We start from the raw sequence: 17,762 nt of genomic DNA, 5'->3' as shown, positions 1-17,762 counted from the left end.
GTTAATGCTAAACTCCTTAGCTACAAGGTATTTATAATTTTCTTGTTTCTTTGCTTAATTTTCACTTGAGAGATATTTCTAAAAAATTTTTAGATTCTCAAAAAGGAGAGGTAAACTAGTTTTTTTACTTGAAACTGGACATTTACAGCTGGGAGTTTCCAGCTTAGATCAAACTAGTTAAACAAACCTAGGGCTACAATGTCCTTGAGCCAGATAATTTTACAGACACTGCTCCTAGTTATCTGTGGGCTTAACTCCTACAGAGCAGAGATGGCTACAGACATGTGGCCAGTTGGAGAGGCCGAACTAGGAGACTGATAAATTTCTAAACTAGGCTAGGGAATGTAGTTAGCTACCTAGATCTTAAAATTTTCTTGTTTCCCTGATTAATTTTTTGAGATGTTTAACGATTTTTTTAGAATAAAACTGAGATGAAATAATTAACAAGGCACAGTGGCAGATGGCTTTAATCCCAGCACTGGAGAGGCAGAGGCAGGTGGATCACTGTGACAGGGCGTGGTGGTGCACACCTTTAATCCTAACACTTGGGCATTAACACAGGCAGAACTCGTGAGTTCCAACCTGGTCTCCACAGAGCGTGATCTGCTGATAAGCTAAATTACTTACAAAGATGTAAGTTTTTTTAACTTACATGAGACTTAAAAATCGTTTTTCACTGTTCCATTGCATTCAAAAGATTGACATAGCTTTGCTTTCAGTAGGCATTCTGTGAATTCCAGAGAACCAATAAAAAGATATCATTAGCAGGTTTGGCCTCAGAAAATGGCTAACAGTGCCACCCTATGTCAAAAATTTGTAGCTACAGCTTTACAAAAGGTTAGAAAAAAATATACTGATTTATATATCATTAATTACATAGATGATATACTTATTGCTAAAAAGGATGGACAACCAGTGCTTTTGTGTTATGCTTTTATGGAAACCCAATTATCTCAGTCTGGTCTGCAAATACCTCCTGAGAAAGTTCAAAAGGTAGATCCATATTCGTATTTGGGATTTCAATTTTTTCCTTCTCAGGTAAAACACCAAAAGATCACATTGAGGGTGGATCGTTTAAAGACTTTAAATGATTTTCAAAAGTTGTTTGGTGATATAAATTGGCTTTCAGCTTATCTAAAATTAACAACTGGAGATCTGCGGCCCTTATTCACAATCTTACAAGGAGATTCCTCTCCAAATTCACCCCAGGAACATACAGCTGAAGCTAGGAAAGCCTTGGCGTTAGTGGAAGAGGCTATCTCCAATCAATTCATAACCTATATAGATTATGACAAGCCACTAGGGTATGTCAGCAAAGCTTTTCAAAACTGTTGTGACTCTTTTTCCATAAAGCATGTTACAGGTACTCCTTATAATCCTCAAGGACAAGGTGTGGTGGAACAAGCTCATTCTACCATAAAAACCTATTTACAAAAAGTAAAGAAGGGGGAACTTTACCCCCAATCACCTAAAAATGCTTTGAGTCATGTTCTTGTTATTTTTATTTTTACTTACTGATGCCAAAGGAAATTCTACAGCCAATCGACTTTTGGCACAGCAATACTCAATCATCTTTCGCTAGAGTGAAATGGAAAAATCCTTTAACTGGACAATGGAATGGAGCCAACCCTGTATTAATATGGGGTCGAGGCTCTGTTTGCGTTTTCTCACAGGAACATGGCCCTGCACGCTGGCTACCTGAGAGGCTTGTGCGTCAAGTGGATGCTGACATGGATGAGTTTGCTGATGATCCTCAGGTCGGAGATGAACCCTGATTCGATTTTTCCAGCGGGCCAGGAGACGACTTTTGGCGCCCCGCTTTTCCTTCAATAAGGGGGCCTATGTGCAGCTCTCAAGAAAGAGTGCTGCTTTTATGCAGATAAGACTGGCCTAGTTAAGGATAGCACGCGGAGGGTTAGAGAAGGCCTAGAAAAAAGACAACGTGAAAGAGAAAAAAGTAAAGGATGGTCCAAAAACTGGTTTGCAACCTCCCCTTGGCTGTCTACTCTCTTGCCTTCTTTGCTCGGACCTTGGTTGGACTCTTGCTCCTAGTCTCCTTTGGCCCCTGGGCCTTCAACAGTTTGACCTCCTTCATTAAACAACACGTAGACGCCCTGGCAGGCAAACCAGGTCCATTACCATAAACTCTTTGCCTAGGATGAGGAGGAGGAGTCCCGACCCCTCCTCTTCTAACCACAGCTAACAGCCTATGGACTAAAGGTCTACTGGCCTCCCCTATATGTTTCCAACTAATCTCCCATATAGGCAAGAAGGCATTGACTCGAAAAACGCTTGTCTACAGACGAAGGCACCTGCAAGAGGTGCGAGACAAAGTACCGCAAAGGGCGGACCATATCTGTGTGCTTTCGAGCCCCTTGAAAGGCAAACCCGATTGCATAGAGGTTGGCGTTGATTTTCGGGCTCCCAATTTCTCTAAAGGAGTCCTCTTTGGAGCCTTATGGGAGCCTCTTGTGCCTCTCCCCTCGAAAAGGATGCCTTGTTTATTACAGGGGATCGGGTTCCTACCTCCCCCCTCTGGTTAATGCCCACCTTCTCTGTAAGGACTAACTTGTCTTTTTATACTGTAAGGAAGGGAGAAATGTGGGGAGCCAAGACCATAGCCGGCAGGCATCTCGGATCTTCGCATAAAGCATTGAGTCGACCTGGGGCAGGCTGCCTTGTGATCTCTTCCCCTCCCTCAAGGTACTTTACAGCTGTTCTCAGTATTCCCGGTATTACAGAGGCCTTCAGAGGACGAGCGGAACAAAGTCTATAGCTAACATCTTGTGGTTCCAGATGCCTAACAGTTCCACCCAGCCCCAGAACCACAGGGGCCCTCGCCCTGTCAAACTTCCTGACTTCCTAATATCTTGCGAAAACCGCCCACCCAGACTCCTGCTTCAATGGTATATAATTGCCTTTAAAAAAATAAAATTTGGTCAGCTTGATCAGACTTTTTGAGTTGCTGTCCGTTCTTCGCATCTCTTGTCCCCCATTCTCTACCTAGGGGTCTAAGGGTCCCAGATGATTGTCTGGCCGGTCCTGACACATTTATTTTTGTCAATCTTTATCACTTGCACCAAAATGCTTGAGGCAGGCTACTAGTGAAGAAAAGATATTTAGCTTACAATGTTGTATACCCAAAAAGTCTAAAGATAACGAAGACCTTCCCCCCCACCCCAGGATAAATGGCTAGGCGCCCCTGAAAAGATTACCTCTTCAACCAGGAGAGGCTGATGGTGGAGGGTGGCCCACTCTTTTATGCTAAGCCTTTCTTAGAGCCTTCCACAACTGCTTTGATCACTTCCAAGACCATGGTAACAGAGACATACCAGGGCTTCCCAAAAGATCCTGAATGCTAAAGGTCTGCCCTGTTTCCCAAATAACCATACTGGGGAGCAAGTTCCCAGCACGGTGACATTTGTAGGCTAAGTAAACAAAATGAAAACAACAGTTCTATGTGTCAGCCCAGCAGTCCACCCATTCTTCCATGACCCTGTCTGTTCAGCTGTCCATCCCCACTCCAAAGCATACTTCTGTCCAGCCGCCATCCTTCCATCTGTCCTTCCTCTTATTCACCCGTTGTTGTGTATGACCATCTGCCTAACCACCACGTACTCACTGAGGTCTTCTGTCCAACCCAGCTGGCCAGTTCTGATCTCCAGGCTCCAACTCTTTCACAGTAGCCTCAGCTGTGGCTGCAAGAGGTTTAGAGGCTGTTGAGAGCTTATCCAGGTCTCGCCAAAGGCGCGAGGAGGGGCCTACAGCGGCTCACGCGGGGGCACCGCATCCAGAGAAGCAGACCATTCTCGCATTGTCTCATTTGGATGCTCTCCTTTCCTCTGCACTACCTCCTGTCCAAGCCCTGAGTCTCGATCCTGATTGGAGTTGTTTGGTCACTCAGTATACAAGGAACTTGTATTCACCTGTTTCAGTTGTTGTTTGAGAGGCTTACTGCCTCTGCCTGCTAACTTAGGTCTAGACTCCATACACCCTAACCTAGGTCTAGAACATTTTCAGACTCTGAGACTTACTTCTTTGTTGTGTCCTGGCCCACAGGAAAAATCGAATCAGGGTTCACCTGAAAGAGGGAGTGGGGATTGAAAGTCGAGTACAGAGACACGAGAAATAATGAATCAAGTCAGGAAATTTCTGATCAAGATTCTCTTTAATGCGGATGAGTAAGGCTTTCTATAGTAAGGTCAATAGGATCTGTTCTGACCCCTCTCTCCCTAGCTCCCAAGGCAAAAAGAACACAATAGCCTGAAGAACTTCCTATTACTGAGTAGCTCTCTGAAAGGATTTCCTTAACCCTCCAGGTGTTTCTCAGTAGGGACTTCCCTACTTCTGTCAAAGGTAAATAGTCCAAGGATGGCCTGGAACACAAAGACCTCCTGTGGCAAAGCTCAGCAACTGGAAGGTCACAGCATGCATCCTAAGAGCGGGATTTCTGACATGGCAGAATTTAGTCTGGCTTTCCCACACTGCTTAATAAGTTCACCCTTTCTTGTTCTTTCTGACTTCTGAGCTGGCTGGTTCAACTCAGCTGTTCTGGCTCAAACTCCTCTTCCAGTTGATTTACTCAATCTGGCTTTTCTTTTGGCCCCTCAATTGCTCTGTGTTATGCACACATTTTGAAATCCCCGAAGACCACCAGGAGTCCAAAGTCATATGCAAACGCAGAGAGCCTTTATTGCTCAATCTCAAGGCACCTCAACAACCTGCTGATGCCGCAGACCAGTCATGAGGACCCTGAGCTGTCATTACACAGGGTTTTTATTGCAGTTACGGCAAGGAATGGGAATTTTAGCAAAAATGGAGTGGCGCAATGGGTTCGGTCAAACCTGGTGTTAAAAGCTTAAGTAATCGGTCGATGACATTTGAGGACATTAGGTACTTTCCCACTGTCCCCTGATCATGCCTAGCGTGGTTCTTTGCCTGCAACAGTTTGTTGTTTTCCCAGTAACTGGGGTGAACTTGAAGACAGGCCAACGATGGAATCTGGTGACAAGATGAAGTTACCAGGGCTCGGGTAACACACTCTGCTTGGCCTCAAACTAACTCCAGCAATCTGCTCTAATCTTCTGGCTCTTCCTCTCATTCTCTGGCTCGTTCCATCTTCACCTGTGTTCTCTCTCTTTGCAACCTGTCTCCTTATTACTGTCCTGGTAAAACTGCCTCCTTTCCCCTCTGCATTGTCCCTTAAGTAGCTTCCCTCTCCCCTCTCTTCCCATGACAGCTGGGTGTACCCTATTCTGTCAAATCTCTGATTCATCATCTTTTCTGCCACTCAATTAGGCATCACTTTCAAACATGGGTGCTTCCTTCTACAAACTAATTTACCTTCATCATTTGGGATTAAAGGCATGTACCACCATGCCTGGACCTAAGCTTTTCTTTACCTGAAACTTGCTCTATACCAGGCTGGCCTTGAACTCAGATCTGTTTACCTCTGTCTCCTGGATTAAAAGTGTGTTTATATTCCAGCAGGACCCATAGACCTAGAAGGTCTTTGATGTGCTCTGTTGCCAGAGCAGCCACGTTCTGGATTAAAATTCCTCTAAAATTCAGTCTTCCTTCTTTCTGGGAAACTTAAACAGAAGCGCAGCAGTTAAATCCAGTTTTTCCTGGTCCGTCTTGCAGCCAGGTGAGTCAGTGTGCCTGAGTTCTAGCTATGAGATAAGTGAAAAGGTTCCAGCCCCTACATTAAAGTATTTGGGGCCAGGTGTGGTGGCACATGCAGGCTGGGTGTGGTGACACATGCCTTTAATCCCAGCAATCCGGAGACAGAGGTAGGTGGATCACTATGAGTTCGAGGCCAGTCTGCTCTACAAAGTGAGTGCAGTACAGCCAAAGCTATACAGAGAAACCTGTCTCAAAAAAACAAAAACAAAAGAAAGAAAACAAACAACAATAACAACATATATATATTACATGGATATATGGGTCTAGAGAGCTGGTTCCAGTTAAGAGCACTTGCTGCTCTTGCTGGACTGTGGTTCAATTCCCAGAAGCCAGAACTCGCTCACTATTTTTCCCTCCAGTTCGGGAGGATTTAGCTCCCTCTTCTGGCTTCCATAGGCACTAGGTTCACATGTAGGCAGCTGAAACTTGCACATAAAATAAAAACATAAACCCATTTTTAATTACTTTACCTTAAAATTGTGTGTGCCCACATGCGTGTATACATCCTTGAAAGCCAGAGTCATCAGGTGGAGTTACAGGAGTATGTTTGCTGCTTGGTGTGAACATCAGAAACTGAACTTAGGTCCTCTGTAAAAGCTGCATCTGCTCTAACGACTGAACCATCTCCCTAGCACCCCAAATAACAGATCTCTTTTTTGTTCATTCTTTACAATATTTTTATTTTTGAATGCAGATGTAATGGGTGTGGGCAAAATGCCTATATTGGACAAAACCTAGAGTTCAAGATAGAAAGAGTTTGAATCCCAGATCATGAAAAATAAGAAAGATCTGTGCTGTATTTTAGGAATTTTCCAGTAACTCAGGCTAGAAGTTCCAAATTTGATGAGGGCGCAATTCTGCAGTCAACATCTTGACATAGAAAGGCTAGTCACTTCTCCTTGTCCTCAAGCGTGGCATCCAGACGTAAGAGAGAAAGCTGTGGCTCTCCATCTGTGCTCCATCTCTGGCGTTCTAGTCAGCTGCCAGCCTGCAGCAGTTCAGCCTGACCCCGACCTGGCTCCTTCTCATTCTCTGCCTCATTCTATCTATAATTTTTTTTTTCCGGAGGTGGGGGGATAAGAACAATTCCTCATTTTGTTACTACACAAGACATTTTAAATGCTATCTCGAGTGTGAGGGCAGATATGAGGGCTAAAACAGTCTAGTCAGAGGAGTCAGAGAATGTGTCTGAATTTGTCTCAACTCTTGAAGAATTAATGCTATCGGGTTTCCAAATGTCACGTGTCTTTCCCCGGATCTAAAGTCCTCTGTCCAGAGCCCTAGAAGTACCAAAGTCAGCCTACCTCAGCTCCACAAGCTTAGAAGAAATGGTAAGACACATATTAGTAAAAGCTCATTGTCAAGAACAACTGCTGGGCACTTAGGCCTCACAGGGACAGACAGGAGCATGTTCACACAGATGAGAAATCCAAGGGCTCAGAATTGCTAACCTCAGAGGGTAGTGTGGGAGCATCCTAGCTCTGGCCTTCACACCTTCAGGTTTCCTAGAAGCAGGGGCCTCTCCTGACCCGATTTGGAACCCTGTGGTGTTGCCTGTCTTCCTTTCCTCCCTGATTTATTGCGGTCCTCTGGTGTACTGTCCCTGTGTCTTGGAGTCTGTCCTCTCAGAGCTAAGCTGCAGTGTCCTACACAGTATGGTGCAGCACTAGAACTTATCACTCTGGAATAATAAGTCCTTGGTCCACTGGGTCCTGCAGTAACTCAGCTGGAGTGTCTCCCATACTGTCTGGAAGTGTCATACCTCACCCTGTCACAGCCCGTGCACCCCCAAGTCAGACAGTGGGCAATGGGTAGACAGTGTGGCCAAGCATGACAATGCAGGTGTTTCTCTCTGTCCACCCTACTGTCTCCTAAGCCTTAAGGTCATCATTAGAGAAGCCAGGAGTTAGCTCTTTTGCTGTCCTAAATAGTGGGACTGATGAGAGTTTAAGACCAGCCAGAAAAAGGTACTTGTTGTAAGGGGTTAGCTTTATGCTTCGGGCTCTATGGTGTCCATGCCCAGAGGAGGCACTGTTAACCTATCTTACCCCTAGAATCCATCCTTATCTCACCATCTCCTATAAAATAGTAGATTGTCAGAGTTACAGTTGACAACAAATAGGTTCTTTTCCTGATTTGGGTTCAACTATAAATAAACCCATTACCCTTAACCAACTTTTCTTTCATCATTTATTTAGGAATACAACAAAACTAAGTCAGTGGGGGTGGAACGAGGTGCCAAGTAATGATTGTGACAAGAAGCAGAAAGTGCCAGGGCTGGGAGAGGCTGCAGCAGGGAAGCAGGTAGTTGTGGGTATTGAGGGGGAAAGGCAACTCAGACTGGCCGCTCCTGGTACTCGTGCGGTCACCTCTCCATTCCTGGTGTGGGCTCTGAGACTTCTGCACTGACAGTAGCAACAGAAATGCTGCTGGTCTTGCCCTTATAACTCCTGCATGTACGCGTGCACTCATGTGAGTGCTCAAACACACTTAAAACATGGGGGGGAGGGGGTGTAGCAGCCCCAGAGGCAGGGTTTCTGATAAAACCACATTTGCCATTTATTGGCTTCCTTTCCTTCAACTGTAAATACACTCAATTATTAACAAGATTGACCAAGATGTTCATCACTGGTGTGGTGTGCTCTCTGCTCTAGGTCTCTCTGCTGTGACTTCAGCCTAGTGTGTTCAACACATTTCAAAAACTTCCAGAAGCCTCCTGTGCTGCCTGCCATCACTGCTGAAGGGCCACGGCCAGGATCCCAAGGTGGGGGACAGGTTCCCCGAAAAGTGTACTTGAATTATGGACATAGGAATCTACAGAAGATTAAAAGTTTAGATATGCAAAGTGATAATGAAGTCAAAGCAGTAAAATATTTATACATATAATCACAAAATGTTTTAAAGAATAAATAAATAAATAAATAAGCATTCCTCTGAAGAGATATCAATATAAAAGGAATTCAGGAGCAACCACAAAGCAACATACTTTTGCCTACCTACCTACCTACCTGTTTCCTGTCTCTACAGCAAACTTCTAATATATAAGGCTGGAGAGATGGCTCAGAGGTTAAGAGCATTGGCTGCTCTTGCAGAGGTCCAGAGTTCAATTCCCAGCAATCACATGGTGGCTCACAACCATCTATAATGAGATCTGGTGCCCTCTTCTGACACACAAATGTACATGTAGGCAAAACACTATACATAAATAAATACATTTTTTTTTAAAAAATTAAAAGAACAAAACTATACTGTCCTATCAATTAGCCACTCCATGACTAATTTTCTATTTGCTTAAAATACATATGAAAATGCATACAGATAACCTAAGGTGTTTAAGTTGCCAAATATGCCAGCTGATCATTTAACCTCTCTCAGGAACGAGGTCTTGAGATCAGGGTAGAGGGCACTTTGAATGTTTGTATAAGGCATCACATTCAGAAAAACTGCTTTATTGCTTAGAACTCCTCCCCACATGCAGAAGAGAAAGAATATAGCAAAATGAACTGATCTCCATTAGAGATGAAGGAAATAACAGCAACAGGCAGGAAGTTGACTGTGCTAATACACTGCTACCCCAGCACTGAGGCGCAGTAAGAATCGCCTTCACCGGGAGGTCAGCCTGGGCTTGTTTGCGGCACTACCTGAAAAATAAAATAAGTAATCATAAACATCATTTTTTTTTTAAGGGGCAAACAGTGAAAGGCAAATAAGACACCACTGGCAAAAATGAAGCTACCTTTATCATTGTAGGGACCTCATGGAAAAGTACGGCTACAGGAACGAATGGGGCTACTTTGTTCTATCTAGGTCAACTCTACAAAATTGGTGGGGAAAAAAAAAAATCAAACCGCCAACATGATCTGTACACGCACAAGAACCAAGTCTGCCTTAAGCCTGTAGGACACCACAGCTCAGTGTAATTTGACTTCTGGATGGCAGTCAGGCATTCCACACAAACTAAGCCTGCAGTGAGCAGAAACCACACTGCCAATTCCGAACATTGGTAAGGAAAACCTGACTTGAAACTTCCTTAATGACTGTTTACTTAGAGCATTCCGGACTGTCCCACTGCTAAGACTGAACTGGTGGTGGAAACTATGTTACCAACAGATGACTGAGTAATGTTAGTAACAATGTAACTTTAAGGGGCTGGAGAGAGATGGCTCAGAGGTTAAGAGTAACTGCTGCTCTTCCAAATGTCCTGGGTTCAATTCCCAGCAACAACAGGGTGGCTCACAACCATCTATAATGTGATGACGCCCTCTTCTGGCCTGCAGGTGTACATGCAGGCAGAGCACTGTATACATAAGTAAATAAATCTTAAAAAACAAAAACCAAAAAAACAAAACAAAAACGCCGCAAAAAACTAACTTAATGTTAACTACTACATTAGCAAACCTTTGAAAGTCCCTGCTATCTAGAGACTTCAGTGTCTGTGTGCTTCCAATGGAAACAGATTTTCTAAAAGCCCCATTAAAAACGTAATGTCTTAAGAGTTTAAGTTTGGCCATCCTCGGGCACGGAGTGCTTGGCCCAGCCTGGGAAAGATGCCGGTGATGGTGTAGGTGCTTCACGATCTTCAGAATATACAGAGTAGCTCCTCTTAGGACTGCGCTTGCCCTTCCTGTCCTCCATATGCGCCTTGGTTAAAGGACTTCTCTTGAGCCTTTCCGGTCGGGAGGACTTGGAGACCTCAAACACTGAATAAAAGTAAACTTTAAAAGCGAAGGGTGGACGCTCTCTGCACCGGCTACCATTTAAACCACGGTGATGAGCAGCGTCAGCCTGCAAACGTCATCGAACTGTCCAATAAAGGGAAGGCTAACACAGAACCATGGAACCATTGGCTTGGGTGACATGGTAACGTGCGGCCAATGAATTCAATCCCTTTTCGCGCCGTGCGGACTACAGTGAGGAAGGCCCGCTTTACGTTAAGAGAGCCTGAGAACTACGTTCCTAACGTAAGCTCTCAAGCCAAGGCCAAAAACTAGGTTGAGATGTTAGTCACTCGAGGGCCGCTTGCATAGGTTTCCAAAAAAGATTTAACCAACTACATGAGGGGGTGGGAACCCGCCACTCACAGGAGTGGAAACGGCGCTGGTGGCCTATTGCAAGTGACCACAAGGCTGCCTGCCAGTCTTACCGCTAGGTTTAGCCATCACCTTGATGGCCCGAAGCTTCGGGTATAGTCCCAATTACAACATACCTAACACCCTTTAAAAGATTAGGTCTGTGTGTACAGCTACATTCACAGAGCTCTCTGGGTGGCTCTGAAAAGAGCCTTTGGGGCTTTGTTGCTGTCAGAAGCGAGCTTACTTCTTCTTGGAAGCAGCCTTCTTCGCCTTAGCAGCTTTAGGCTTAACTGTCTTCGGCTTGGAAACCTTAGCCTTCGCTGCCTTTGGCTTCACCGCTTTGGGCTTTGCCGGGCTCTTAGCTGCCTTTTTCGGCTTGGTGGCAGCCTTGGCCTTCTTGGGGCTCTTGGCAGCTTTCTTCACTCCTGCCGCCGCGGGCTTCTTTGCTTTCTTTGGAGTTTTCTTCACGGTCTTCTTTGCCCCCGCAGCCTTCTTAGGTTTTTTCGGGGTGGCACCTGCAGGTTTCTTGGCCTTGGCCGCGCCAGCCTTCTTAGCCTTGGGCTTGGGCTCTCCAGAAGCCGCCTTCTTGTTGAGCTTGAAGGACCCAGAGGCGCCGGTGCCTTTAGTCTGCACCAGGGTCCCCTTGCTCACCAAGCTCTTGAGCCCAAGCTTAATGCGGCTGTTGTTCTTCTCCACATCGTAGCCACCAGCAGCCAAAGCCTTCTTAAGCGCAGGCAGGGACACGCCGCTGCGCTCCTTAGACGCAGATACAGCCTTAGTTATGAGCTCGGACACCGGGGGACCGGTGGCCTTGCGCTTCGCCGCGCCAGCCTTTTTCGCCGTCTTCTTCTTGGCGGGAGACTTCTCCACGGGAGCTGGAGCAGCAGTCTCGGCGGGAGCGGTTTCAGACATGGTGAGAATTAAGCCTACCAGGAAAAAGAAACTCTTACCCGAAGAGCAAATTTTGCAATGCTCCTTTGCTCAGGCTCCGGGTTTATATAAGCCGGTGCTGGGCTGTGATTGGTGGAGCGTCCAATCCACCGCCCTCTGGCCGCCGCGATTCAAGGTTACGATTCCAAATTGTGTTTGTTAGTCCCCAAATTTGTACTTACTGCTGAAAATAATGGCACAGAAATTGGCAGTTTAAAGTTCCAAAGGAGAACAGCCTTCGGTTTCACATACTTGTTTGTGCTTTTTTGAATGACACGCAACTGATCAAAGATATTTGTAAAAATCCCTCCGGTGTTTACTAAGAATCCACCAAGCAGAGAGCATCCTGACAGTTACTTGCATGTTTCCATAAACTTATACGAAGTATGCAAGGAACATTACTTAAAAGGATTTGTGCACAGGTATTGCCTTTAATTTTTGCAAGAGTAAAAGTAATAGTTTGTTTGGTTTGGGCACAAACTTTGTTTGTGGCTGTAGCAGATAACACAAATACAGAGTGCCTGCCTGGTTGGCTACAGACAGAAATTCACCACTTTAGATGTTTTTCTTTAAAATGGTTTGTGCACCTAGTACTTACCACACATTGATATTTTTAATGAAGCATTCAATGTTTTCATTGTGAAAGCGACTTTGAAGTAGGAAGATTAGAAATCGCTGTATTTAGGAGCTGTAGAGACGGATTAGCAGTTAAGTCCACTTGTGGCTGTTGCATTAGGTCTGGGTTTGGTTCCCAGCAGCCACAGGGCCGCATCTCCGGCCTTCTAGATCCACCCGGTACCAGGCATGTAAATGGTAGACATATATACATGTAAGGAAAACCTCATACACATAAAACTTTAAAAAGTAACTGGAATAGTTAAAAAGAAATCACTGGCCTCAGACACGAGCCACCTTAGTTCTCAGAACGGGCTTACTTCATTTCCCAAGCACATTTGAAGACAGAAAATACTTACTAAAATTAGTTTACATTAGAAAATTTATCAAACTTTTATAAAATTATTCAGAGTGGTTCTACAGACCGAAAATGAGATGGCCACTGAAGTTTTCCAACATTTAGCAAACGACACAATCAAGCATGCTCTTGAGTAAATATTCAATACATTTATTATCTACCTAAAATGTCGGGTTTTGTTTTGTTTTGCAGGTTTAAATGCTAAGAAGACAATAATTTAGAATATCGAGGGACTGACTTGTATAGATATTCAAAGAATTTGACAATTTGGATGGTGGTTGTAAATGCCTTTAATCACACCATTTGGGATACAGAGACAGACAGACCTCTGTGAGTTCAAGGCCAGCCTCATATGTAGATCCAGGACACCCAGGGCTACAGAGAAACCCTGTCTTGAAAACCAAAGAAAAAAGTAATAAAAATAAAAAGTAAAGAGAAAGGGATCTGGTGAAGTTTGCCATAGAAAGAAAAATAAAGCTTGGTGGGAATTGGAGAAAGATGTGCAGGCTTTTGTACTAGTTTAATAAAGGATATGATCAAATAGATTTAGATGTATGCAGGTTTTTTTTTTGTTTTTGTTTTTTTGTTTTTTTGACAATAGCAATCTTTAAGCAAAGCTTATGGGTACTCCTAGCAATTCAGCATCTGAAGCAAGATTAAGGTTACAAGGGCTTTGATTGCTGCATATTCAGGTGAGTCCAACAATGAACAATGAGCTACTTATCTTTAAAAAAAAAAAAAAGCTTAATTACAGAGGCTGTCTTACCAATAAAGAACTAGGCAAACACACTAATGAGGCCAGCATATGTATTTGCCATAGATGATCTAGAACTGGGGTACAAAATAGCCAAACCTAATAGTAAATTGCACCACCTCAACCGGTAACTTTTTTAGCCTTAAAAAAATACCATTGTAAGAAAAAGGTGTCAAAGGTACAAAAAGCTTAGGCTTTGTCTCAGCACCACACTAATTACAATCAACCTGAGCATTTAAGAGGGCTCAGAATTGCCTGTGGTTCCAGGTCAGCCTGGCATAGATATGGGAATGCCTTGCCCCTAAAGAAACGACCCTATGTCCTAATAAAGATCCTTGAATATTGAAAGACCATTATTCAAAGCACTTTAAAACTTAGGGAACACTTATCAGTATAATGAAGGGAAATGAGATCCACCTAGGACAGGTTTTAGCTACATAGGAACAGGCTTTTGAAATATACCAGCACAAATGCTCTCACCTACTTTAAAAAACCTTAGGACACCTACCTGAAACTAAACCGAGAAATAGCTTCTCGTACAAACTATGGGCTACTTGAAAGGCTTAAAAGGCAGGTTCAAAGAACACCATCACATCACTAGGGGGGGGTCTTTACGAACATAAAGGTATGTTCACATCTACAAAGGCAACGACCACGGAAGTAGGTATATAGTCAAAACAGCTCATTTTTAGTGATAAGGGAGGGGCTCTGAAAAGAGCCTTTGGTAGTAATGTGGGAGGGGAATAAATCATGCCCTCTCCCCACGGATGCGGCGGGCCAGCTGGATGTCCTTGGGCATGATGGTCACACGCTTGGCGTGGATGGCGCACAGGTTCGTGTCCTCAAACAGCCCCACGAGGTAGGCCTCGCAGGCCTCCTGCAGCGCCATGACGGCCGAGCTCTGGAAGCGCAGATCGGTCTTGAAGTCCTGCGCGATCTCGCGCACCAGGCGCTGGAACGGCAGCTTGCGGATCAGCAGCTCGGTGGACTTCTGGTAGCGCCGGATCTCGCGCAGCGCCACGGTGCCGGGCCGGTAGCGGTGGGGCTTCTTCACGCCGCCGGTGGCCGGTGCGCTCTTGCGGGCGGCCTTGGTGGCCAACTGCTTGCGCGGGGCCTTGCCGCCGGTGGACTTACGCGCGGTCTGCTTAGTACGAGCCATTCTTACTAAAGAAAAAGAAGCAGCTTCTAGCTTGGCAAGTAGCAAAAGCCAAGTATATATAAGAGGCCTCCATTCTTGATTGGATAGTAAACTGCTGACATCATAGGTCCAGACTGGGGATTGGTCTGCCTTTAAACCTAGGGATGAAATGGTCGTCTAGGTTTATTTTAAATGGAAAAGTTTCGGTTTTTTACCTAAAATTACTCTACCATCGCCTAGGGATTAAAATCCCAAGAAAGTGCTGGCTTTGAGACTCAAAGAATCTTTTCGTTATTATTTTAGAAGACAAATTAAATTAAAAAAAAAAAGAAAAATTGACTATTTCTGGAACCATCCGCACTTCTCAACAATTGATCGCACCCAAGAACGGCTCCAAACAGTTCTATTACGGGAACGTTCTTTAGAAACTACAGTTCACACAGCCTTTCTTTCAACGGTTGAGATTTTGGCGCGAAAAAATTAAAACGGGTGAACCTGCTACTCCCTAGATTTAGGACCCAGAAGGCATAGCGATTTGACTCCTGTGTTAACCCTGAACCGCACACCAGCTGTGACTGGCATTCATTAACAAGATACAAAGTTACGCCATGCCAGAGACTGCAGCCTACACAGAAAAATGGACACAGCCCTAGGAGAGTAAGGCAGCCTCCAGAGGACCTCAGCCACAGATGCTTTTCTTGCTGCCTGGCCAGGCGGCAGATGGCGGACTTGGTGATGTTCTGTATATTGCACTGGGCTTTGCGGTAGCGATTGGCGCTGCCTTTGCCCAGGCCATTCCTACTCTTAGTGTGGTCAGATTAGCCAGAAACAAAAGACAGTAAAGACAGACTGTAAGGGTTTTGTTTTGTGAACAGGTTTTGGTGTTTGTTTTCTACCTGATTAGGAGCTCCTTGCACAATCGGTATTTAGCAGATGTTGCACAGAGAACCTTACCAAGATTTTCAAGGAGGGAGACGGGGAAACTGCTGAAGCTCCAAAGCTAAAGAGGCCTCTCTGAAAATAGCAGCTCCTGGGCCACCCCTACTTGTGGCTCAGGCTCCTAGTTTTCAGAATGGCCACACCACAAAGCTTAGTGGTTGGTTGGTGGGTATGAAACTCATCTTAAGATGTTTCTGACAATGTCTGATATACAAAGTGCTTTCTTTATAAGAGGAGCTAAACAGCCTGCGAAATAGAAGGCAGCTGTTGATGCATTGTAATTGAAGCTTAAATGTTCTCTGACACACATTTGCCAAATGTGGTTCTTAGTGGTTTTTTCCATATATAGTTGGTATAAAGGGAGTAAAACTCCAATCTCTTGCAGTTTTCCCCTTTGCTTTTCTGAGACCTGCCACATTTCTGATAATTGATGCATGTTTTCTTTATTCCGAAACCTTTGGAGAAGCAGAGCTGTTGCTCCATATTGCTTTGCAGTGTTTAGAAATTAAAAAAAAAATGCTGCTCAGAAGCAGCTCCTGTACCATTTCACTACCTATGGAAGTCTACTTCACCCATTCTCTGCCTTACATTAACAAATAAAAGGCCTAATGCAAAGAACAGAGATAACCTTTATTAGGAAAAAAAAAACTTTAAGGCAAGAATCCTGGTTGTTGGTTTTCATTTTCGCAGCTACTGCGTTTCATCTTACCAGCAGTGAAATTTACCTCTAAAATGTGTCAATTTATTCCTAAGGAAAAATGCCAGAGTTCTTTAATTACGTTTTGAGAGTGTGTAAGTGCGCTTTAACGAGTTAGTTTCTCAGAGTTCTTACTTTACAAACCTGCTTTCGTTGCTTTAAACGTTAAAACTAAGAAGCAGTGTATATTTGGAAGCAGTAGGTTCTATGGGACCTACGAGTTTCACTTTAAAATACTCAACTTAAGTTTAAGACAGGTTTTGTACAACATTTTGCCTTGAACTTATTGGCAACTTTGGGCTAAGGTAAGTGAGAACAGCCTTTTAAAGAAAAAGGTGGTGGCTCTGAAAAGAGCCTTTGGGGTATGCAAGCGCCTCGCTGAAGCTTATTATGCCCTCTCCCCGCGGATGCGGCGGGCCAGCTGGATGTCCTTGGGCATGATGGTCACACGCTTGGCGTGGATGGCGCACAGGTTCGTGTCCTCAAACAGCCCCACGAGGTAGGCCTCGCTGGCCTCCTGCAGCGCCATGACGGCCGAGCTCTGGAAGCGCAGGTCGGTCTTGAAGTCCTGCGCGATCTCGCGCACCAGGCGCTGGAACGGCAGCTTGCGGATCAGCAGCTCGGTGGACTTCTGGTAGCGCCGGATCTCGCGCAGCGCCACGGTACCGGGCCGGTAGCGGTGGGGCTTCTTCACGCCGCCGGTGGCCGGTGCGCTCTTGCGGGCGGCCTTGGTGGCCAGCTGCTTGCGCGGGGCCTTGCCGCCGGTGGACTTACGCGCGGTCTGCTTGGTGCGAGCCATGAGTGCAAGGCGAACTATAGAGCAGTAGGCTTGGCTGAAGGCGTATTTATAATCAGAATCTGGAGCTGATTGGACGAGAGTATACCAGGCATAATCAGCTAATAGGTATTGGTCAACCGTGTAGGCGCGGTTTCTTTCTTTCTTTTTTTTTTTTCAAATCCTACAGCCGCCAGCCTCTTATTTAAATCTTTGAGGTCTGAAATGTAACTATTTCAACCATAAAGCAGTCCAAAGCAATCCTCCATGCACTGCTGCTACATTGAAGCCAGCATGAACTATATGACAGAATTTGAAAGACATTTGCAAATCCTTCGTAATCTACAGGCTCTATTTCCTATTTTTTAGGTAATAGGTTGCTTACTACTTTTTGTCCAGGACAGATAATAGTAACACTATTAGGACACTGAAACAATAATTTGATGTGCCACGTACTGCGTACACATAAATACATTTGCAAATCCTTTGATACTTTCAGTATTCTGCCTGCTGCATTTTCTATTTCTCGGGCATAGGTTGCTTTTTAATACTTTGCTTTTTGTTTGTTTTATAGTGTAAGTGACTGCTACTGATATAGCTCACACACCATTTTATTAAAACAAGATAAATTATGTCAGGGAATATGTTCTCAACTATCACACGTATTCAGTATGCTCTGAAATATTTTTCTTTAGCCCTTTAAAATTCAATGCATTGTATATAAATTGTTCAATCTACCAAATTTCCAATTCACAAGTCCAATGCATAAACACAACATTCATTTCAAAATCATTTTATA

At 44.6% G+C, this 17,762-nt stretch overlaps 3 protein-coding genes across 3 annotated transcripts; all 3 read right to left on the bottom strand.

Moving 5' to 3' along the window:
• Positions 1 to 10,948: 10,948 nt before the first annotated feature.
• On the bottom strand, positions 10,949 to 11,745 carry H1-5 (H1.5 linker histone, cluster member). Its single transcript, XM_084794759.1, has one exon. It carries the CDS (start codon positions 11,667 to 11,669, stop codon positions 10,998 to 11,000), a length of 672 nt encoding a protein of 223 aa, XP_084650885.1. The 5' UTR covers positions 11,670 to 11,745; the 3' UTR covers positions 10,949 to 10,997.
• A 2,368-nt stretch (positions 11,746 to 14,113) lies between these two features.
• LOC311606157 (histone H3.1) lies at positions 14,114 to 14,630 on the bottom strand. The gene has a single exon (XM_084797233.1). The coding sequence runs from the start codon at positions 14,571 to 14,573 to the stop codon at positions 14,163 to 14,165; it is 411 nt and encodes a 136-aa protein (XP_084653359.1). The 5' UTR covers positions 14,574 to 14,630; the 3' UTR covers positions 14,114 to 14,162.
• Positions 14,631 to 16,523: 1,893 nt separating this feature from the next.
• LOC311606156 (histone H3.2) lies at positions 16,524 to 17,029 on the bottom strand. Its single transcript, XM_084797232.1, has one exon. It carries the CDS (start codon positions 16,985 to 16,987, stop codon positions 16,577 to 16,579), a length of 411 nt encoding a protein of 136 aa, XP_084653358.1. The 5' UTR covers positions 16,988 to 17,029; the 3' UTR covers positions 16,524 to 16,576.
• Between the last annotated feature and the right edge of the window lie 733 nt (positions 17,030 to 17,762).

This window comes from Acomys minous (genome assembly GCF_964271855.1).
Source record: "Acomys minous genome assembly, chromosome: 9".
Classification (NCBI taxonomy): Eukaryota; Metazoa; Chordata; class Mammalia; order Rodentia; family Muridae; genus Acomys; species Acomys minous.
The sequence above is the reverse complement of the archived record's forward strand: the minus strand, read 5'-3'. Positions and strand labels throughout refer to the sequence as shown.